The 24,559-nt window shown below is 44.1% G+C and overlaps 1 protein-coding gene across 1 annotated transcript in view; it reads left to right on the forward strand.

The window, feature by feature from the left end:
* The first annotated feature begins 1,033 nt into the window (after window positions 1-1,033).
* LOC121102902 (transforming protein p68/c-ets-1-like) overlaps window positions 1,034-24,559 on the forward strand; it is a 32,108-nt gene continuing 8,582 nt past the window's right edge. Inside the window, exons 1-2 of the mRNA XM_040631044.1 lie at window positions 1,034-2,907; window positions 16,825-16,908. Of these exons, the coding sequence (XP_040486978.1) occupies window positions 2,785-2,907; window positions 16,825-16,908 (207 nt within the window). The 5' untranslated portion in view covers window positions 1,034-2,784. The remainder of the gene's footprint in view (window positions 2,908-16,824; window positions 16,909-24,559) is intronic.

Raw genomic sequence — 24,559 nt, forward strand, 5'->3', positions numbered from 1 at the left:
CTATGTTTAATTTTAGGAGGACCACCATATTGTTTTCCATAGTGGCTACACCAGTTTTATGTTCTCACCAGGATTTGTGGAAGGGTTCCAATGTCTCCACATCCTGACCAAGGCTTGTTCTTTTCTAGAACTGTTTTGGTTTGTTTTTTTTGGAGAACAGCCATCCTAATAGGTGTGAAATGGTATCTCATTGTGATTTTGATTCACATTTCCCTGATGAGGAGTGAGGTTGACCATCTCTTCATGTGCCTATTGGTCATTTGTATATCTTTGCTGAAAGGTCTATTCAAATCCTTTACCCATTCTGGAATGGGGTTATTTGTAATGAGGTTACTTTGTAATGGAGTTATTTGTTTTGTTTGGAGTTCTTAGGTATTCTGAATATTAATTCCTTATCAGGGATTTGCAAATATTTTCTTCCATTCTGTGGGTTGCATTTTCACTTTCTTTTTTTTTTTAAAGATTTTATTTATTTATTTGACAGAGATAGAAACAGCCAGCGAGAGAGGGAACACAAGCAGGGGGAGTGGGAGAGGAAGAAGCAGGCTCATAGTGGAGGAACCTGATGTGGGCCTCGATCCCATAATGCCGGGATCACGCCCTGAGCCGAAGGCATACGCTTAACCGCTGTGCCACCCAGGCGCCCCTGCATTTTCACTTTTTTTTTTTTTAAAGATTTTATTCATTTATTCGACAGAGAGAGAGACAGCCAGCGAGAGAGGGAACACAAGCAGAGGGAGTGGGAGAGGAAGAAGCAGGCTCATAGCAGAGGAGCCTGATGTGGGGCTCGATCCCAGAACGCCGGGATCATGCCCTGAGCCGAAGGCAGACGCTTAACCGCTGTGCCACCCAGGCGCCCCTGCATTTTCACTTTGTTAATAGTGTCCTTCGATGCACAAAAGGTTTTAATTTTGGTGAATTCCAAACTTACTTATTTTTGCTTTTGTTGCCTGGGCTTTTGGTGTCCTATCCAATAAATCATTGCCAAATCCAATGTCATGAAGTTTCCCCCTATGTTTTTTTCTTAAGAATTTTACAGTTTCAGCTCTTATGTTTAGGTCTTTGATCCATTTTCAGTTAACTTTTGTATATGGCGTGAGATAAGGATCCAACTTTACTCATTTATTGCATGTGGATACCGATCTAATGCTGAATGAAATACTATTTTAAACAACACTTCCTGCTTTCTTGGGCATTCTCCAGGCAACTTACAACCGTGGTGACTTATTTGGCACCATTCAGATTTCTAGCTTATGCTCTTTCTTACCATGACAGGTAGTGGTAGACGATGGAGCTAAGGTCCTAAAGGGTTGCTGTCTGTATGAACTCTTATGTAGACAGCGTCCAACTCCAGAACCTCTTAATAATCACACTGTATATCCTTGGAGGACAAGAATCCAAGTCTTCTCTGCATTTTTTTCAAATCTCTTGCAAACATCGTGAATACAATTATAATTAGTTGCAATTGGTTTAATGGACCTGACCATGAGCTTTTTCAATAGCTTGCATCGCACTGAATTGCAAAGGTTGATTTATGTCTATCTTCCCATGACAGTGTAAATTTGTAATTTTCAGTGTCTAACACAGTGCCTGGCACTGCCATTTATTAAACAAAACTGCACCAATGGCACGATCTCTTCCTTTCTTCAAAGCCATATTAAAGTGCATAGGCAAAAGATGAGCAGTAAAATCTCATTTTAATTACAGCACCGTCTTAACTTCATTGCTAGCTTTATACAGTGAAGGATAATGATCATGCGGCTCTGAGTGACATTTATTAGATTTTCATAGACTTTCCAAGTTGAGCATTTGTGACTTCATTAGAAGGGGAAAGGAGCCAACCACAACAAATCCTAACTCCCATGTATTCCTCAAAAAAAAAAAAAAAAAAAGAATCTTTTAGGATAAAAGTCTTAAATTCAGCAGCCAAATAATGACTTTTCAAAAAAATTCTCTAACAAAATGATGGTATTCATAGAAATGATATTACATGAATGTAACATTCTTACCGTGGTTCTGAATATGTGAATTAAAAAAATGCTGTATATTTTCACCTAAAACAAATGCCTGATTTTCACATGGCTCACATTTTCTCTAAATGGGAACTATATGAACATTTCTGTCTTTTAATTGCTGCGCCAGAATCAGGGCCACTAATCTATTTTAGACATCACCTAAGACCAGATTTATATGAATAGGGTATTTTTAACTTTACTTTTAAGAATTTCCAAAGCTCTATTTGGTCAGCTCCGTTCCATATAATTATTTTCTTCTCCTTCGGAAATCTCACATATCACATCAGGTTAACAGATAAATAAAAAGCCTGAGCAAGTGACTGGTTGGTAGATATCCTGCTTTCTGACAGCAGTTTGGGACCTGATTCTAGAGCAAGCTTTGCCTCTCCAGATCTCTGGCTTAGGTGAAATGGGACCCCATTGAATCCATGAATATTCACATATTCAGTAGAAAGTAAATCTAATGCCTGAGAAGAGGATGAGACATCTTATCCCACTGAGCTGGTTCCCTTTGGCTCATCTCCCTCCCCAATACTATCCATGGCTGAGTTATATTTGAAGGATAATTTGAAGGATAGAAAATAAGGTGTGATTTGGGGTTACCCCAGCCAGTAATAACATTTGCTTTTCCACCTAGACCAAAGAGCCTGTCCTAGTGGCTGTCTCCGTGGTGTCAGGGGCTACATGGCACACTGCCTTTTTTTCCCCCCAGCTTTCCTGGCCCTGACCACACCCCCCAATTTAAGGAGGCAGCTCTATTAGAAACATTATGGTCTTTGCATCCTCTCTAGCCGACGAGCGGAGGATTCCCGCAGGTAGTTGGAAAGAGACCACAGACATTGAGGGAAGCTCACTCAGGACCTTTTCTTCACCCAGGCTCTCCGGCAAAGTAGTAAGTGAAGTGTGAGTTTCTGCTGAAAACTTTGCTATTTTCCTTCCCCCCCACCCCGCTTTTTTTTTTTTTTTGTTTCATTCTGGGGAATTAAACAGTAAATTGATGGGGACTTTCAGGATACAGGCGGGTTTTCTCTTTCTCTTTTCACATTTTTCTACATTTCCCATTCAATTACTTAATAACAATTTTCAAAAATACTTCTTAACATTCTTAAAATAGTCTGAAATCAAGAGTGTTTCACTCTTTTCCCTGCTTTATAAAAGCAAAATCACACACGTTTTCGAGACTCGCAGATTACTTGTCAGAAACTCTGAATTTTCCTCGCATATTGGAGCAGTTCCAAAGAAATAAAGCTGTAGTTAAACATAGAAATTCCTTTTTTTCTCTTTCACTCCTAGCAAGCCTATTGCTTTCCTTTTTCTTTCTTTCTTTCTTTCTTTCTTTCTTTCTTTCTTTCTTTCTTTCTTTCTTTCTTTTTTTTTGCCTAGCAGCTTAATGAATTTTTATAGAGAGGAAATTGCTACAGGTTTGAATCTTGCAAGCCAAACTAGCCAGATTGCGTTGGGGTTTTTTGGTATTTTTTGGGTGCTTTTCCCGGTTTTGTGACTCTGAGTTCTCCAATAGTCTACCTGTTTGGGGGGCTGTAGCTGAGACAGGGAGAGTTTCAAAGTCAAGGGGGGTATTTCTTCTCCTCCGCACGGAGCTGGGCTTCCGCGGTGCTGGTACAGAAGGAGGGGGGTGTGGATGGCCATTTCCCTCCATTCGGTGATTTTATCCTGCAATGCCACTTCGTGGCTTCTCATCCGCTGTTAACAAGCCCCTGTGACCCCAGCTTTTCAAGTCACGTTATACGTGGACGAACTGTTCGACAAGATTCTGGGTTATTGAGATCAAGGCATTCATTTGTAGCTTTTCCTGACTGCCTTTTGGGTAGGTTTTTGTTTTTGTTTTTTAAACCATTTCCCCACTTCTTTCATACCATTGCTGGGCAACTGAAAAGACAGATATTGGCTAAACAACAGGAAAAACAGATTCTAAAATACTTCTGGCAGTTCATTTGATTTGTAAAATGACTGACCTTTTGACTCTTCATTGGTTGTGGCTCTGGATTGCGCCGTCTCCTTTTTATCTGAAGAGAAAACCCTTCGCTTCTGCAGGCAGGGGCGATGCGTGGAGGGTTTTCGGGGTGGCCACTGTTGCTGTTGAGATCCTTACTTACCTGTTGTTCCTGAATGGAGGGAAGGGACAGCTAATGAGTTAATGTCTGCAAAGTGCTTTGAAGATGAAAAGCCCTTTTCATGTGTTCAGTTAATTGTAGTTATTAATATTAATATTTGAAGAAGCATGCTGCTTCTAATTGTGAATCAACAACGTCTATCCTTGCCAACTCAGTAGTGAAAAAACAAACAGTCAAAGCAGCCTCACAGCCTCTTCCGTCCTCGTTCCGCTGCTGTGGAGGAGGGAGGCAGGAGTCTGATTACAGACAGGGCATCTTCGCCTTCCAGGCTCCTTACACCGACGTGCTGATGGGTAGAGGTGCCAAGAGGTCCAAGGGTAGAGCCTGGAAGAAGGTGGGTAAAAGGTGTCACCCTTCAACACCTGGTCATCGATGACCCTGGAGCACTGCTTGAGAAAGCATGGGCCTGGGCCAATTGCCTGCCTCAGATTATAATCAAGTTCAAAGGCGAGCAGGGTCAGAACTGGAGCCAGGGCTGGATTTGGCCGTGGAGAAAGTGCATGTGCATTTGGGTCCCATTAGGCTTGGCTCGGTAACTGAGAACAGGTATTTAACCTGACTGTTCCTAAAATATGAATGATGATTTGTGCCCCACGTACTCCAGAAAGATAAGAGAATAGGAGTAAACCGCATAAAGAGTAAAAGTGCCAATCCTGTTGAGGGATGGTCTGAAGTCATATTGTAACAAATTGGGGCTGTGGGTACAGGTCCCTAGGGGAGGGTGAGGCGGAAGATGGACAAATGGTAGGGAAACAAATGATTAGCCCTGACGTTCCTCTCTTTGATTACACCCAGTGCCTCAGTGTATGACCCAGTTTCTCACCAATAATTCCCATTCTGCCGGACCTCCTGATTTTATTTATTGATGAACAGATCTGTTTTCCTCAGCATCTCTCCTTTTCTAATTACCCATTGAAAATTCCCATTTCTGCATCAAGCAGCAGAAGAAAGGGTTACATCCCAGAAGCTGGCACACCCCCCACCCCCTGCTTTCTTTCTTTCTATATGGAAATTAAAAAGTATTTAGTATTTGAGCAAACTAAATGTGGTATGCAGCAATTCAGTGCCATTGGAGGCAAATTTTGTGAGTATTCAATCCTAGGAACTCAGATATGAAAACAACTCATTTTATGTTTCTTCGTCTCCCTTGTCCCTGCTCTACTGAAAATGTAGCTTTAGGGAGCTCCACCTTTTAATCTTGGTGATTCTCTGGGTATCACACCTGGTTGCCTCCACTTTACCCGCCGGAGGATAATAATTCCTGATATTTATCGAGCACTTAGAATGCTCTGGGGCCCTTGCTGAGGGCTTTGCACAGAATACTTCATTTAACCCACATCGAAGTATTTGAGGTAGACACTCTTGTTATTCCCATTTAACAGATGAAGACACTGAGGCTTGGTAATATGACCAATTTAGAGGCGGTACCTGATTAGAACCAAGGGGCTGTGAGTCCAGATCTTGGGGCTGGCATTGGATCTCAAAGGAAGCTTCGTAGCTTTCAGATACTTACATGAGTTTAGGCTGGATTCTTCTGCGTTGACTCATGATTTCTCTTATTTGGGAGAATACTGTGGAATAGGCTTCTTTTCCAAAGGGGGATCTGTGGATCAACTATTCATTGTCAGAGAGATACTGACTGTGTAGAAAGTTACAAGGTCTAGTTGACCAGATCAGCATCTCTCTCCTCCAGTGTCTCTTGTGGCAAATATCGATTGAATTTCTGTGCTGTCCCCAGCCTTGTGTTGGGTGATATGACAGATTCAGAAGGAATAATAATGGAAGTTCCATTTCTAAAATGAACATAATTTTATTTTAGAACGCAAGATCTTACTGAAAAGAGGTTGAAAATAAAAAACAACGTAAGTGCTCAGCTATGTGACACTGTCTACGCATTAAACGTTTTGGGACTTTAGATAACAAGAAAACATGTCTAGAGCGGGGAGTGAAATCTATTTCTGATCAATTTTGTTTCTCACAGAAGAGGATAGATTTGCTATTCCAGTTATCCAAGGGCTGCTGCTGTCTCAAGAACTTAGAGGAGAAGGCTGGGATAGTACTTACTAGAACGAGAGTCAAGAAGCAACCTCTTAGGGAAGATATCAAGAAAATATTCTCAATGGGGGAAATAAAATCTAGAAATTTTCAAGCAATGTGGAAAAATAGAAACCCCCAGAATTTTAGCCTTTTTTGCATTTAAATTTTTTGAACTTAAGTCATCCCCGATGCATCAAAAGTCGCAAAACCACAAATCAGAGAGTTTCCAAAGGTTTTAGGTTGTTTAAAATTGTGAAAAATAGAATGCAGATTATTTTCCTTGATCATCTTTTGGTGCCCCCAGTGATCTTTAATCCAAAAGGCTTCCTGTCAATGGGGAGAGAACAGCGATGCCAGTTTCTTGGCATCATAGGCTAAAGAACTAACACCACAGGCTCTCAGGAAAGGCACGGATCCTTGTCAGATGGGGCCATCGTCGGGCACGTGGCTTGAGAGGCTCGGACAGGTCCTGAGCTGCACGTCCCCCTGGCCAGGCTTGTAGTGTGTAGCTAAGATGATAAACCTCCGCTCAGCCTGTGCCTCAGGTGTCTTCTTGCCTGGTCCTCAGTGGGCTCTGCCTCCTGGACGCCCGCCTTGTTGAAATCGCTCGTGAACTTAACCAGGTTTGCCCAGCCGCTTCCTTGCTCCCCCAGGTGAGGTCTTCTGAGCCACAGCATCGGCATCACGTGGGATCTTGTTGGAAATGCAGATTGTCGGGCTGTACCTGGGACCTGCTGACTCGGGCTTTGCATTGTTACAATTCCCAGGTGATTCCTATGCAAATCAGTTGGGGAAGCGCGGCTGGAAAGACAAAAAGCCAAACCATACAAAAAATGAAAAACGCAAACAAACAAAAACTCCTGCGGTATTTTCTGTAGGAGCTTACTACTTGCTCATGTTTGTATGAGTCGCTAGAGTGTTACTCCACAGAAGATAGACATTTATATCAAAAAGGTGTTGGTTTAACTCGAGAGGTTACAATATTGCCCCCTTTGTGCCAAGCGGTCTTTCAATGAGTTTGCTCCTCCCTGGAAGAAAAATGCTTACTTCTTGGTTTTATGCATAACAATGGTACAAATAGATTACCATTCAACAGAAATTGTGGCTCTTTTCTCCAGCGAAATTCTTAACTAATGCCTACTCCACCTCTGCTTATGGAAGGGAATCATTTTCTGATTATTTAAATGCAAGTCCTTTAGAAAAAGAGACAAGGGATTTAGGCCATCTGGGTTCTAGCTCTAATACCTGACTGAAGAGCCTCTACTGCTTTGGGCATGGGAAATAATAATTAATAAAAAAAAAACTATGAATGCGTGAGTGCTTACTAATACCAGGCACTGTGACAAAAGAGAAATAAGTTAGAACCACTATTTGTGGACCGTTTTATCATGTGTAAAGCACTCTGTTAAGCATGTTTATTTTATCCAACCCTCCTCAGGGATCCTTGAAAGGATGGGTATTATTACCTTCAATTTATAGTTGAGGAAACGAAGATTTGGCGAGGTTAAGAAACTCGCCTGTGGCCATATGTTCCGAAAGGAGCTGCGGGTTCACCCACAGTCTGTAACTCTTTATTGTTGATCAACGCTTACCCTCTTTGAGCCCTGCATATTCAAACAAAAAAATGGTGGGTGTGATGGATCTTTTCCAACGCCAAAATTGACTGAATTTACAAAATCCCTCTTTCAATCAGAAGGGCAGCAAGCTGTTTAATATTATATTCAGAAATTTGACCCTTACAATTTGGGCAGTAAAACAAATGATACAACACCATGAAAATCACAATCGGACAAAGTCCAAGATGTCGCTTGCTGAATTTGAGAGATCTAAGGCAGCTGGTGTCGGTTGGTTCAGTTTGAAAAGGGCATTATTCAAATCTATCCTGTTCCCCTTTCATGTTCTCTTAGCATCTACCTCTGTTCATGATGTCTTTCAGTTTTGTTGAGGGCTTCTTAGGAGCCAAAACCATGTCTAAATTCTAGATTATATCCAACGTGCTCCACACGCTGTGAGTTGAAAAGTAATTATTTAAAATTCTAGGCTCTTTAGGGATTTCTTTGGCAGCATCCACCGGGTTAGAGGTGACATTTTTAGTCTTGCAGATCTTCTTTGGATTTGACTTGGCCAAGAATCTCATATACCATGACCTCCGCTATATCCGTCATTGTGAACTAGAGTACTTCAAGTCATTTCTCTAGCTTACTCTTTTTTTGCTTCTAGTTTCTTAGTAAAAAACAATTTTAATTTATCTATTCAGTTATTCACAGATAACTACGATGTGCATGGTGGCCAACTGCGATCATTGGCCAAACTTCATGGTTAAATATAGGATTTGAGGAATGACATTGGGAGACGAGGCTGTGGGCACTTTTACTGTAAAACAGTGTACTGAATGTTACCTTCGGTCTTCCCGAGGACACTCCCACATGAAGCCCAATTGACTAGAAAAAGTAGAGTGGTAGCTTCTGCTAAGTTTCAGAGACCAGGATTGACATCATGGTCATAAAATGCCTCTCATTTAAGAGCAGACAGGTTTTAATCTATTCCCTTGATGTTTACGAGAAACAACTCCATTCTGCCCACTGTTCACAATACCATTCCAGCAGTGTGACTGGGAAGGATTTGTTTCCATGAGGAGGAAACATAAAATAGTCTACGAGGCACTCCTTATTTCCTAATTGCTATGGTACAGCAGACTAAAACCGTCTTATAGTCTCTCTCTTTTTCAGGACATATTAACGACTGACTCCTTGAGGAAGGGCAAAACAATATACTCTTGTAATAGTATGATAATGTGAGTGTATTTTTAGTCTTCCAAGAAAGATTGGTTGAGCTATGTCAATTCATACAGAACTCGAAAGTATTATGCTGAGTTAGGAGATGGGGGTGGTTTAGAGAAATAGGAGATGGCTATGAGTCATGTTCATGCCTCTAGTCAAGTTAGGCTTGGAGTACGAATTATCAGTGAAGCGGGGGAGAAGAGACTGGGATGTGAGCTGTACGCTGAGGGGCTGCTTTGTGAAGTTAGGGAAGGTGGCGCGTTTAGTGTGAGACACAGAAGGCAACAGCACGTCAATCAGAGCACTGCCTTTATGGGTCAGGGTTGGCCACTTAAAATAAGAAGGAATGTTTACTACTGTAATGTTAAAATACCCGGTCAAGAAAACGAAGTTCTTAAAGATTTAGGAGCAAGGAAGAGAAACCATCTCCAATTCTTCGAACCATTTCTCTTTTCTCCTTATTACAACTGCAACGTTTCCTTGGGAAACTATCTAACTACGCTTAAATTTGAGTTCTTGGGGGAATTGAACTTGCTAGCTTTTGCCAGATCAAAGGAGAGATCTACTAAAACGACTGGAAAAATACCAATGAACTACTCATGAGAGTTAAGAGAAAAAAACGATACAATAGCTAAACTTGCCAATCCGGCACATTCAGTAGTTTAGAGAAAAATATGATTCTGGGGCACCTGGGTGGCTCAGTTGGTTAAGCATCTGCCTTTGGCTGAGGTCATGATCCTGGAGTCCCTGGATGGAGCCCTGTGTCTGGCTTCCTGCTCAGTGGGGAGTCTGCTTCTGCCTCCCCCCATCACCCCTCACTCCTGTTCTCTTGCTCACTCTCTTTCAAATAAATAAATAAAATCTTAAAAAAAAGAAAAATATGATTCTGCTTGTAGTTAACATTAAAGAAGTCTAACCTTAGTCTTGCATATGGACGGACATCATCACGGGTAACAGATCTTGTTTTTTTTGAGATATCTTCACTTTCTTGGATATACGTGAGACATACTGTTGCACGTTCTAACTCTATTTCATGGACAGGTTCTTTCATTCGGTCAATGAACGTGTTGCTTATCTACTATGTAGCATATAAAAAGGCAGCCCGTACTCTTAAGCAACTCAGGATTCAGGAGCAGAAACAGACATCTATACAGGAAGTACTCTGAACCAAATACCAAATACCAAACTAGGCATATTGTTATAGTGAGTCCCATGGAGGAGGGTCGAGGGTGTCCATCTAACTGCCTAAGAGGTTCAGGGAAAGCTTCCCAAAAGAGGTAATGCTCACTCTGAGTCTTTAAAAACAGATTTTCATGGCATTCATAAGGAAGCTCCAACTATTCATGGGAGAGTCAAGGTGTTGCCTTGATGACATGGATGGCAATGTCTTTGGTTTGGCAAAGGTTCTGTCATTTTTCTTTGAATGGGTAGTCCTTTTGGAAGTCAAATTCTTTTTCTGCTGCATTCTAGGCCAAAAGGGTGTCTTTTTAATACAAATGAATGAGAATCCTAAATTCTTGATATTAGGAGAAATCCTAGTTGCAAATCTATTTAACTTTTGCATAGCAAATTATCTACATTATCTATATGTCATACTTTATTCGAAAGTTGAATCCTCCATGTGCCATCTTTATACCTACCATAGATTGTGGCCATGATTCCTGACCTATGAAGTTAACAGGAAGACTAGAGGGTAAGGTCAAAGTTAGAACACGATGCCATTATTGGTGGCTGCATAATTTTGGCTTCTCTATTATGGAAGGCAGTTTGTACACATTCCTTGTCCCAACAATACCACTTGCAGGTATTGAATGACAAGAGAAAATATTTAGGGACTTTTAGCATGACAAGGGATTGGGGACAAATTAATTATACAGTAATAAGAGACTCATTAAGAAAAGCATAATGCATACATAGATTACAATAAACTCGGGAATGTAGAGTTATATTTCTTGATGTAGAAAAAGGTTCATAGCATGATGTCAAGTGTCAATGGAAAAAGCAGATAACACAATAACATGCAGAGAATTCTATCATGAAGGTAAAATTACGATCATATGTATATATTATATCTACATTTGGAAAGACACATTAAAAAGACCCAGAGGAACGCTGAACAGAGTATTAGTACAATTACCCCTAGATGGTCGGATTCCGGGTGATCTTGGCATTCATTTTAGACATTTCTGTGTTTTTATTGTAATTTCTTCAATAAATACATATTATTTTGCCAAAAACAATCATTTTCAAAAGAAAAAAAAAAGCATTTAAGTGTAGTTTGCTATTTCCCTAAAGGCATAGTGTTTCCTTGAAGAGCACATAGCCCAAAATGAAAAACACTGATGTCACAGGGCTGGTGTAGAAATGCAGCCAAGCAGGGGCAGAGTTGATGTGAACTGGATTCAGCCTTCACGAAGGCCTTGTCTCTTTGGGATTTCTTACTCCTGCTGCCTTGGTCTGACAGACCCCGGCTACTCCCCACCCTCCTCCGGGCATCCCTCACCCTGCCCTGGACGGTTCTGGGTGAAAGGCAGCTCAGCCTGCAGGTCAGCCCCAGTCACTAGGCTTGCGGAGGGTGGAAAGATCCAGATGCGGTCCGTGGGTAGCACGCTCTACGAAGACTAGAGCTCTCCCCAGAGTCCTACAGAAAACTGTTCAAAGTCCGTTACTGGACAGATACACCACATAAACCAAATGGTTGTCTTTTTTGTCCTCTGCACGGATTGAGCATTTTTATCGGAAAATTGAGCAGAGTGAGGAGAGAGAGAAGCCCAGGAGAAGGAGGCTGAAGACCTGGAGTCCGATCTCAGCCTGGCTGGTTTGCAGCATTGCCTGTGTCTTTCTCCTCATCTGAAAAAAGAAAGGGGCTTAAGTGAGTTAAAGGGCGCGTACACGTTTTCTAACTTAACTCCTAGAGCCAGCAAGTATCTGTGTGCCGTCTCCTATCAGCACTGGTGTGGGGCCTGGGGTACAGATGAAGATGCAGAGGAACTCCTTAAGTTCTAATGGGGTAAGAGTTGCTGAGACGATCAACAAGCAGCTAAGTGTCATATGGGGTGGTGGAAAACGCTTCTGTGATAAGGCGACAGTAATAGTGAACGCTTAGAAATGGATCATGCAACAAACCTATTCTTTTTTTTTTTTTAAGATTTTATTTATTTATTTGACAGATTGAGAGAGAGAGGGAGAACACAAGCAGGGGGAGCAATGGAGGGAGAGGGAGAAGCAGACTCCGCTGAACAGGGAGCCTAATCCCAGGATCCTGGGATCATGAGCTGAGCCAAAGTCAGATGCTTAACCGACTGAGCCACCTGGGCATCCCTCTTTCTTTCTTTCTTTCTTTCTTTCTTTCTTTCTTTCTTTCTTTCTTTCTTTCTTTCTTTCTTTTTCTTCTTCTTCTTCTTCTTCTTCTTCTTCTTCTTCTTCTTCTTCTTCTTCTCTTTCTTTTCAAAGATTTGTTTTTTTAAGAGAGAGAGAGAGTGTGTGTGCAAGGGGCAGGGGGAGAGGAACAGAGAGACGGGGAGAGGGGAAGCAGCCTCCGCTGAGCCGGGAGCCCCGACTCCCAGGGCCCAATCACAAAATCCCAAGATCATGAGGACCTGAGCCGAATTCAAGATTCCAACACTCGACCGATTGAGCCACCCAGACACCCCCACACCCCCACACCCATTATTTCAAGTGGATCTTTATTTGGATCTGCAATCTATTCAGATTCTCCGATTTGAGAATCAAATAACATCTGATGCACTTCACATTTTGTGTCCCGTGAGACCAAGTCGTTCTTTCATTCGCTAATTAAAAAAAAAAAAAAAAAAGAATTCTCTTATGCCCCCTAGCCTGTCTTAAAGTCTGGAGATACGAAGATGAAAAAGGCATAGTGCCTGCCTTCAAACAGCTCAGAGTTGAGTGGGAGAGGCAAATAGAAACAGATGTTTACAGACCCGTGTGCTCCGCACAGTGACAGAAACACGGGGAGCACTGCGCGAGGGCAGCTAGCCTGGGCTGGGGTGCGGGGTAGGGCAGCAGGGCTTCCTGGCTGTGAGAGCTCCCGAGCGGAGCCTCAAGGCCAGAGGAGAAGCGGGTAGATGACTGAGAAGCAGGAGGACAAGGGGGCATTTCTATCAGAGGGCATCACATGAGAAGGGCAGGGACGCGAGGACTGGTCCCAGTAGCTTAGGGAACAGAAGTTCCACGATACAGGAGCAGAGGCTCAGTGGTCTGTGGGGAGCATGAGGCCCGAGAGATGGGAGCACTACCCCTGGAGGCCACCTCGGACACATTCATCTGCTACTCGGCCATTGCTGGTCCCCTTCGAGAAAAATGAGCTCCATTCTTCACAACTCTGTTATCAGGTGTTCATGTTGTTTCTACGTTCTGACAGGCCTATGGATGCTTCTAGGCTAGGGAGTAAATCTTACATCACACAGTTGTTTTGTATTTAGGTAATAAACGTGTATAATGCCAAGACCAAAAAAAAAAAAAAAGTTGGTCCAGCTGATGTTTAATGTTATGTGGGAGGGAATTCTCTTTGGCCAACATGTCAGAAAAAAAAAAAAAAGTATCACCCAGACACTCCTTTTGCTTTTCCTGAAAGGGTTTATGTCCCAAGCAGCTGTTCTGTGTCACAATCTACAAGTGGAAAAAGGGTGAGTTCTTTTTTTCTTTCTCCAAAAAATAATACAGCAGTCATCCATTTCTGTCCCAGAGTTATTTCCTGAGATGAGAGCCCTTGAGTGCCCTGGCAACTCCCTCTTTCCAGCTTCCTCCCTGGGCGAAGGGCTTTTCCCCAAGGGAAGTGTCATTCATCTAACCTAGCCGCAGGAACACAGCCCCGCACTGAATACGCCATATGTGGGGCCATAGGTTTCCTCCCTCACTCTGTCAGTTGGAAAGAGAAAACATATTTCCACTGAACCTTTCCCTAAGCTATGTTGCTCCGGAGAGTGTTGTCTGGCTGGCCGATTGAAACTCTTGATGCCCTTGAGCTGGGCTTCAGGACAAGGCTGCCACTTGCAAAAGTCCTTTTTCTTATAAATATATAAACAAAACAGGAATTCAGAACAGGAAGGGTCTTTGCTGCTTGTGGGGATGATTCATATGGCCACGTGGTCACACCTCACACTGCGATCTGCCACGATTTCCCATTCCCCCTCACGCAGTCACTTCTGACTGCTTTTTTTTTTTCTATGTTGTTGGTAAACTACTCATCACATTATATTATAGTCATATGTAAGTCTGTCTTCTCCACTGCCTGGAGATAGAGACTGTCTTTCTCAGCGTCAGTGAGTCAGAGAGAATGTAAGGTCCACGAGGTCGGGGATCTTTGGGACCAAGTGGGTCCCAAATGCCCGGAACAGTGCTTAGCACATAGCAGGCATGTAGGAACTATTTACTGAATGGATAAGCAAGTTTCTAACAAAGGATGCCTTCACTGTGCTTGTTGCATGAAGGGTTGAGGTCTGTGATGACTCAGGGGGTCCATGGGACTTTTTCAGAGGACATCGGAGGGCCGAATGGCCAGCACAAACAGTGCTCCCGTACCTGACATTTCCCAAAGGTATAGGTTGCCCTGCAGGGCCCTGAAGGGAAGACCAAATGTACCCTAGGGAATCTGATCATGGTTAATCCATTCTCAGGATGACACACTCCATGTTGTTAACTTGTAAGTCTCGTCCATGAATAGATCAAAAACTTTCAAGTGGGGATGTATAGGTTGATGGCGATTCATTAGGACTTTCATGTCCTATTTCAAGATTAAAGGTAAGGACTGTTTTGGTAGGAAGGGAACATTGAATTCATTGAGACTATCTTCACCATATATGGTCAGGACCAGTCCTCATTGACCTATGTTGTACGTACCTTATTCTTATTTCATGCTCAGTGCCCAGGGAAGTCTGATACGTGATCGCTGCTCATTATTTTGAGAAATAGGTGATATTAACGGATACAGATTTTAACAATGTCCTTGGACTAGCCTGCTTTGATCTTTGTCTCCTCTTCCTCTTCAGCTTCACCACCGGCAGTTCTTAAGGGGCCATTTTGCTGCAACGGAGATCAATTCCCCCTAAAAAACAAGAAAACAAGCACCTTGATTAACAAAGTCTAGTTACCCTTAGTTATTTTATTTTTAAAAATTAATATTATTTTGTCTACATCTATTTTTGAAGAAAATGCATCGTGAGAAAAGTAAAATTTTAGTTAAAAACACGAAGCATAGCTCTGGACTAAGGTATGTCTTTAGACGGCTTTTAGCTTACTGATTTCAACCATGCAATATTGGGCCCTCTGTAATTGTAGTCCTTAGTCGGTATAATTTTATATTGCTGAGCCGGTTTAACTATATCATTCAAATACATTTCATAGGAAGGAAGATATGCTCATTGGCTGTCAACTGAATGAAGACAGTGAACCAAAACCACAAATTGAACATAGGACATATAATACTCTTTTTTTTTTTTTCTCAAAATGTGCCTGTGGCTTTACATATTAGCAAGAATAAGGGAAAAGACAAATACGACCTGGAAACAGTTAAGTTAAAACTAAAAGGTCACTTCTTTTTTTTTTTTTTAAGGTTTTATTTATTTATTTATTTGAGAGAGAGAGAGCTCCAGCGAGGATGTGTCGTGCACGAGCACGCGTCCTGCACGCGTGGGGGGAGGGGCAGAGGGGGAGGAAGAAGGAGACTCTCCGCTGAGCAGGGAGCCTGAGGTGGGGCTCGATCCAGGACCCCAGGATCATGACCGAAGCTGAAGGCAGATGCTTAACCAACTGAGCCACCCAGGCACCCTTAAAATGTAACTTCTTAACCATAGGCATTCAGCCTTCGAAAGCTGTGCCTAGGAACTAAATTTTCTAAATCACTCAAGAAAGACTTTTTTTCCAGTATATAATATTGAGTTTATTCAAGTGTGTGAACTAATGCACTTTAAGAAGCATTTAGAATGACAGAAATGTTTGATACATAAATGATTTTCCTGATGACAGACAGCCAGCTGGAAAATCCCTTCAGCCAGAACATTCCTCAAGCATTCTCGACGTCAGATTTTTGGTGTAGATAGCAGCTCTGGACAAGAATTATTTCACAGTGTTTCTCCTTTTGTTCCAGATGAATAATGTTCAATCCCTTTTTCAGGGCTTCTCTCTGTTTATCTGTGTCTTGGGATCCTGGTTGATGTGTCTTTTCAGTTGGGCTTTTCCATCCTTCTTCAGCCCTCTTCCCCTTTCTTTATTTACTCTTTTACCAAATTGATGCCACGCCTGTGTGCTGAGTGCACCTGCTGTGTGCCAGGCCTGGTTGAGGTGGAGGGAGGGTGATAGATGGATGGGGATGTTACTAAAAATGACACGTAAGACCTGGTCCTTGTCCAGAGACCCTACAAAAGGGTCTTTTTGTAGATGCTTTTCCTGCTTCTTGACTATAGCTCACAGTGGCTGTGCGCTATCCCTGCTACTTTGCGGTCAAGAGACGGGCTCTGTCTGGGGTCTGCCCTTTCTCTGTGTGCCAGGGATCCATCGCTTGATCTTTCTCAATTTTCATTTCCTTCTCTGTAGCATAAAGAGGTGAACTCTAGGGGCGCCTGGGCGGCTCAGTGGGTTAAGTGTCTGATTCTTGAGTTTGGCTCAGGTCGTGATCTCGGGATCGTGAGATCCAGTCGCGTGTCAGTCTCCCCGTGGAGTCCGCTTAAGACTCTCTCTCTCTCCCTCTCCTGCCCCTCCTCGCCTCTTAAAAAAAAAAATAAAAAAAAAAAAAAAAAAAAAGAGGTAAACTCTCTGGTTCCAGGTCTAAGATTCGAACCCGCCGTGTTTCTAGTGCATACATTGGTGCACGCAGCGGCTCAGTGAAGGCTTTCTCCCACGCAGGTGCTGACCGTGAGGATGAGCTACTTTGTGGATCCCGCCTCCAGCGGCCCCGCCCCTTATTCAGCAGCGCGTCCTGCGATGGCGGTAAGTGGGGGCCCCTCCCTGCTCTCCGCTTGCCCACCCTGCCTCTCCTGGCTTCCTCTTGCTTCCCGCATCCTGACCTCGCCCGGACAGAGAAGCCCGGCCCCGACTCCAGAGTTGGAATCAGCCTTAGATCTTTTGGAGGAGCTAAATTGTGAGATGATCTTTTTATCAGCACGTAAAGAAAAATTCAAGACTGATGGGTTTGCTCAAAAAGGTTTTTTAGTATGTTTGAGTTTCAGAAAAAAGGACTCGAACGTGATTAATGGTTAAAGCCAGGTGGTTTTTCACTGCTCAGTTCACTTGGGGAAGATTTTTCACGTATTGATACACTGTAGGCTTATCTTAACATAGTTAAACTTATTTTGGGTCTCATACACGAAAGCTAAATTACACAAGCCTTCTGATCACAGAATTTAAAACTAGGAAATATAACAGTAAGTTTATAGGAAAATGTTATAAATCCCAGAATAAGAGAGGTAAAAGGAACTTCAAAAATAGGAATAGATAAAGTTTCTTGCATTTAGGGAAAAAGACCCTCACCCAAGCTATGTGTTGATCAGTAGAAATGTTTAGGTGAATTGATTGTGTGAGCCATCCCATGATGCTATCATTGATCAATCCCGATGTTGAATGAGCCTTTTAATATTAGCTGATGTATTATTAACTATTCATTCTAAATTCTGTATGTTTTCATATGAAGATAACCAACATAAACTTTGAACTTTTTTTTACTTACTCTGGAAATGGACAGAGAAGTTTAACGTTAAATCTTCCCAGCACATTTATGGGTCTAAATCGATACCAAGGGACCAGAGCTCTTTTCTGACTCCAGTTTTGGACTGTCTGGCCTGAGGTTCTGCAGAATTCTTAATGCTGGTACCCTTAAGTTAACTATGCCCGTTCACTGTAATTGTATTTTGAAAGATCTGATGTATTTGCAAATTATTTTCTGTAGCATTGAAAAGAATAATTGCTTAAAAGCTATTCTATGTTCAAGGAGTGATTATCACTGCTCTTTTTACTGGCTATTCTAAAACACCTGTTTTTTTCTGTTTTAATTGGCTTCTGTTTTCATATAAACCCCATTCACTTTTCTAAAAAAATTAGAATCAGGAAAAAGTTTAGAGTACAATTAACACCAGAAATATGTTTAGAAACACACACACACACTCACACACACACACACACACACCCACAACAAGTAGAGACCAGCAGTCACTCAGTTTTGCTTAGTAGAAATCTCCCAGAGCCTTGAACTTGCAGGTCGCCGAAGCGGCTGGAAAAGTTGCCAGGGAAAGGCTCCTCTTGCTTCTCACACAGAGGTTATCATCTGAGGTCAGCACAAATCACACTAAATTTTTCTTAAAGATGATATTGTAGAGATTTGTTAAAACAAATAAAGAGTATTGGGATTTCAGGGCAAACTATGTTACTGGCTTAGAAGAATAGATTTAAAAGTCGGCCTATGTTAATTCTCTTTATCAGTATGGTACTCAAAGTAAATAAGACTAATAACTTCTCCAAAAAAATAATGCCAGGCAAATTTGTATGTATTGTATTTTAGACACTGAAATACATGGTATTACAAGTATTCAAACTACAGGTATAATATTAAATTATCCTTGGCAGGGTATCTGCAAACTGTATGAAATTAGAAAACCAAAACCCAGCTCCGGGTACATATTTTCAACGAACGACCCCACCCCCAACTGAATACACTGGCTAGTTTTAATGCATTTTAAATGGTTTCCACTGCTTGCGAAACAAAGAACTCATTTACCCCCCAGCCCCAACAGCCATATCTGAAAAGCATTATCAACGTGTGGGATCCTTTTCGCTGTGAATTTCAGAGCTGCTTGGGTAAAAGCAGAAGGTTGCATAAGAACGGCTAACTACTGCTCCAGCACTTTCTAACTTCTCTCTGGGCCTCAGTTTCTCCATCACTGGGACTAGTTAGGCAACTTTTGAGAACCCTAATGCAAGCAGGCAAGTCCTGTAACTTCTTCACCTATGCGCTCTCACTAATACGGATGAACGCACAAATAAATGTATCAGTACAAGGTCAGGTTCCATCAACTAGCGCTGCAGAGAAACTCCAACCTTAGCCTGCACCCTAAGAAACAGTCAAAGAATCTGTAAATGGTCTGCAGACTCTAACCCTGGGACACTGGCAGTAGCGAAACTAACAGATCTCACACCCTCGATCCCAATCTAAGATTGCGGGCAGGAGCGAGCACAGCTTCATTAACTCTCCCAGACAAGAAAGTCAAAGCCGCAGACACCGGTGTCTTCTCAGTTCTGTTGGAGCCACTCTATCTAGAGGTCAGCCAATGGGACTTAATCCAATAATCCCCGTCCTCCTCCCTGGTGCTCGGGCTCCAATTTGGTTAGGCTGGGCCAGGAAGAAAAGAAACTCTGTCTCGGGTATGGGAAGTTGCGGGTGGAAGGAAAACTGTAAAGCAGTGGGTTTTTAATAGGGGCTAGTTGGTGATATTTTTAATTGTTAAAAGTTGGCAGCGGCATCCCCTGGCGTTTAGAGGGTAGAGGCCAGGGATGTACCTAGCCATCCCACAATACCCAGTGCAGCCCCCCCACAACGAAGAATTATTCGGCCCCACGTGTCAGCAGTGCCGAAGTTGAGAAGCCCTGTTTGTTGGCCGCGGCCCCAGGATCAGGTTTGAAGGCGGGATGGTGCTCCGTGTACAGACTGGTCTAAGCGGGTCTTTGCCACGTGTAAATTACTGCTTCGTTGCAAAAGAAAAACAAATGAGAATGTATTCGTGTTATGAGGGGTTCTGCTTAGGATGCTGCTTGAACTGTTCGGTCTAAAGTTTGGTTCAATCTAAAGCAGGATATGAATATTTCCTAGTCCCCGAAGATGGCTCATTCTCAGATTCCTTATTCGTAAATGAGAGAGAGCATCGGCATGACCTTGGTCATTTGCAGTACCAGACGAAGGCTTGAAATCATCCCAGCAGCAGTAATGGGCTTCATGCCACCGTCAGGTACAAGCCATCTGACACCGAACTCGCATTATCTGCCTCAGGGTCAGCTTGTCAAAAGCAGGCTGCAAGCTTTCCTCCTTGTAAGGTCACGAATGAAGTGATGTCATAGCCGGGAGGTCGAGCAACAACGCTTTGGGGAGTTGTCTGGCCATTGTGTGGGAGGGGGTGACGTTTTCAGGTACGAAAATGGGTTGTGTGTCAGGGACCCGTTCATCCAACGGGAGGAAGTGCTCTTTCCTGTTATGCTACCTCAGCAAGCCCATGCTGAGCCCTGGAAGTCCCCAGCAGCGCTGGTCCCTTCATCCCCTCATGCGTCAGCCTCTCCTCCATGCCACCGAGGCTGCAGAGCTGGGGGAGGGCAGGAATGGGAGGGATGGGCCACTCCTGGTTTTGACCAAACATGTCCCAGTCCTTGGCCACCTTGAAAGCAAGGAGGATGTGTGGAGGAGGTCCCCCCGGGATTAATGACCCCTGGGCCATGCAAACTTTAGGAAGCACCTTGAACTGATCAGAGGAAAAGACTAACACTGCCCACTCACCTCCTCTCAGAGCTCAGGCCTTTGGGGATAGAGTAACATGCTGGGGCAAGAGTGGCCGTCCGCGGTGGCAGATCGTGCGGAAGACACCAAGGCCGGAGAGGTTGCTCCCAGATGCCAAAATTTCCTGGGACAAGGCTCTGGGTTTAGGGAACATCCCATGTCCTCTGAGATGGGGTAATTGCATGAAAAACTTGACTTCCACTTTCTGGATCAAATGCTCTTCTCTTATAAATATGGTCACTCTATTTCCTGAATGAAGTGTTTCAGAAACTGTCCAACAAAAGCCCCCTTTTCTTTTTTTGACTTGTGACTTTATTATATGAATGGTACGAGTGGGATCATACTGACTGGACACTTAATTGCTGTAATTGTATAGAATAACACGCTGTGAAGCCGGGGCTGTTGCAGACATAGGATCACTGAATAATTTGGGTGATGTGTGTATGCTGGCGTGCACATCGAATGTCAGCTTTCCGGGGGGCTGAGGAAGGCTGCCAGCCGCTGGCTGGTTTTAGGCATTGGCCTTTGTCCTTCCTGTCCTTTTCCAGTGGAATTCATGGGGCTGGCAGGCCTTCTGAATCTCCAGTGTGGTGCCAGGAAAAGGGAGTAGCATGGCCATGGGCCTTAGCTAAGTGCATTGCAAAGACGAGCTCTCAGCCGTGTCCTCAAGCACGGCCTGGCAACACAGAGACCTTTGCGATCGGATCTTGCCCATCACTTTGTGGGTTGAGCAAATCTCTTTTGGACATGTTCTTTCTTCCTTCTGTCATTGATTGATGGATCGATCGATTGTTTTGGATACGTAAGTCTAGCTCTACCTTCTGACACTCTGGTGAGTCAGGAGGGGGACCCACCTCGTTCTTGCCTCTTCTACGTGAGACAGGAGGCAGCCTTCAGTCTTGGACCAGACAGCTGGGGAATGCAGCCCATCCGATTATAATGGAAAGCATTTGGAGTCAGAGAGATGTGGGTTAAATTCTGGTCTCTTACTCCTTAACCATGTGACCTTGGACAAATTACTTAACCTCTCTGAGCTTCAGTGTCCTCACCTGTGTGAGAGGCAGAGTGTAATTTTGCATGTAAGACCATCACGATGATTCAGTGAGAAAATACTTGTCGAGTGCCTCCCACGAATATGACCTCAGCTAATTCTCTCTCCCTTATCTCCCTTATGGTCACTGTTTCTTCTCTGCTCTTCTCCGGATTTTTGATTGCATCGGATGGAAACGTGAGGGAGGAGTGGAGATGATACCACTCATTGTCCATCTGAGGGTGTTGCCAGAGCAAGATGGGGGCTACTGGGGTGAAGATGGAGACATCCTTATTGAGCAAGCTCCTTGCTTCATCACTACCCTGCACCAGAAACAGCTCCCTTGCCACCAGATCAAAGTTCTCTTGTAATGGGCTGGTGGTTTACAACCCCATTGAGTAAACAGACCTGGTTCTCTTATCTTGAGTAATTGCAGTTTAATTGGGCCTCCTTGGAAAGCAATTCCCTTCTTACCCAGGGCTGTTCGCACACTCTGCTCCTCCAGCCCGCATGCCTCAGGATTCCAGCCTTGGCGTGGTCACCGGGGAGTCTGAGCTGCCCCTGCTCCTTTGGGGAAGGGTGCGTGCCTGTCGCTGTAAAGCCTAGCCCTTTCCTTCTCTGTGCGAATCTTGGAGAACAATGGATAAAGCATTTGGGATTAGCCAAGTAGAAACACACAAAAGAAATTTGGAATTTAAGTGAACACTGGAAAATGTGTTGTTTTTTTGTTTGTTTGTTTTTTTCCTTGTTGCTTGGGATGGCGATGGCTTTACCCTTGGAGAGATTGCTGGAACATAATGCTTAGGGAAATTATTTACAGCCATAACTCTTAGTGCTGGTCAGAAACANAAAGAGTGATCATGTATATTTCTCCAGCATCTTCAAATGGGGGCTTTTCTAAGATACTGGGTTCAGTCAGCACCATCTAGAGAATTTCAGAGCCAGGACACAACCTGCATGCCATCTCCTGATATCAGGAACCCAAAGTCCTCAGAGATTAAATAAATAGCCTGGGTTTACAGAGCCTGCGGGAAATGGCGTGTGACCCAGATCTCCCGACTCCCAGCTGAGGACATTCCTTACTACCGAATTTATCTTCATCCTTTCTTAGATATATGAGAATGTAAAAGAACTTATAATAGACTTTCATTCATGCATCCAGATGCCTTATTTATGATGAAGTGGTCTTCCAGGATTTAGGAAAAAACCCAAACTCCATTTTGCAGAGCGCCGCAAATTGGAGTTACTGCCTGCTCTTGTAGCCTGGCGGAGTTTTTCCACCCATGACCCCTGGGCCAGGACCGAGGCTCTGAGGCATCCGGCCCTCTGTCTCTGCACTATGGGATGCCCCAAGCTGTCACCTCTGGAGTCACTGGGAGGCTGCAGGCTTCGTGCTCAGGGAGCAGATGGAAGCCGACAAAGAACATGTGTCTCCCTGTGGCTCTCTGAGCAGGGAAGCGTCGAGGCCAGTGCTCGGGCTGGTGGCGAGGGTCAGAGGCCCGGGAGCGTCAGCTGGTATCCCTCAGGGCTGGCCGTGGGTGGAGGGCGCTGCGGTCTCAGGCCGCCACGAGCTGCCTCAGCCGCGGTCCCTGTTCCAGGAGGGTTCGATGTGCCTGTCTCTGCAGCCCCGCGTCCTGGCTCCGTGTTTCTCGCTCAGAAACCTGCAGGAGGTCAAGCCTGCCCTTTCACCGTGGCCCAAGCCCATCACTCTTATTGTTTTAAGAAGAATTTCCTGGCCTTGAGTCTAAAATTAAACTGCCCTTTGAGAGTTTCCTATTTTGTCTGTTCCTGCCTCTTCGGTGGCGGCACCACCCTCCCCTCCCTCCCTCCTCCTCGACGGGAGTGCTGAGGAAAGCTGAATCCGAGCTCGGGAGTATTTCTGGTCGCCTCCTTCCCCTCTGCCTCTCCAGGGAGCAGGACACACGTGCCCTCCCGAAGCAGATGTGCCTCCGTGTCCTTCTGAAGGCCAGACGTGGTTGGCCCACATCTTCCCCTTAGCGTCACCCAGAGAGCATCTCCACGACGTGCTGGGGGATGAGTGAGAGGAGGCGTCTTGTCTGGCATCGTCTGAGGATGAGGAGGCCCAGGCTAGATTAAAGTCTGTGCAGTTCGGCCCCATGTGGAAGGCCTGCTGCGTGCAGTGGGGTGCAAGGGTTTAAGCTGAGAGATTGTCTCTTGGGCACACAGACTTTCCCTGAGCATCGATGAGGCAGGAGCGCCTAGAGTCTTCTGTAGACAGGTATTAACAAAGCTTCACTGTTCTCTACTGAAAAATGGCGGACATGTCCAAGCAGTGTTCGAGCATGGTGTTAGGAAAGAATTACAATAGCAGTATGAAGGCTTTCATACATTTAAAGGGGGCCTTGTATGTCATCCAAACTATGAGAACGACAACTTTTGGCCCTAGAGACTCCTCTACCCGTGAAGCCTGTGGGTCACAGGTTGGGAGGAAGAATGTGGATGGAGATGAAGATGGTGGACTTGGAAAGGAGCCTGGAGATCACTGAGGCCAGGCTCCTCAGGAGACAGAAGCTAAAGAGGTTAAGTGACAAGCTGGAGGTGACGCAGCTCCCTGGGGGCAGAGCAGGACTTGAATGAGGCTCCCTGATTCCCGTCTGCTGTCTTTCTGCTAGAGTGTGCGGACATCTGTGACACTCCCAGAAAGATCGCTCCCCCCGCGGAGGCACACAACCAGGGCTAACTCAGCTTCGCCCCGGGCGTCAAATGTTTGTCTTGTTGTTTTGATTTTTTTTTTTGTTTTTTAAACAGCAGCATCTAGAAATAGTTATTGTGTCTCATATGCTCGTGGCCCTGGATTCTTAAGTAGACCAGAGAAAAGACAGATCTGCTCCCTCAGAGTTTGTGCGCTGAGTCCACACACAGAATAGAAAGGAGGGAGTTAGTAGGCAAACGTGGGACATTTACAGTTGCTCGGCTAAAGGGAGACATGAACTTAAAGAACAGATCACGCATAGTCTTATAGACATAGGGGTTATCATAGTTTTGCGATGTAGTGTGAAAATATTCCCCTATCCCCTCTTTTCCGAATTTGGGAGGCAGGGAGAAGGCAGACAATG

Source organism: Ursus maritimus, unplaced genomic scaffold, assembly GCF_017311325.1.
Source record: "Ursus maritimus isolate PB19 unplaced genomic scaffold, ASM1731132v1 scaffold_16, whole genome shotgun sequence".
Classification (NCBI taxonomy): Eukaryota; Metazoa; Chordata; class Mammalia; order Carnivora; family Ursidae; genus Ursus; species Ursus maritimus.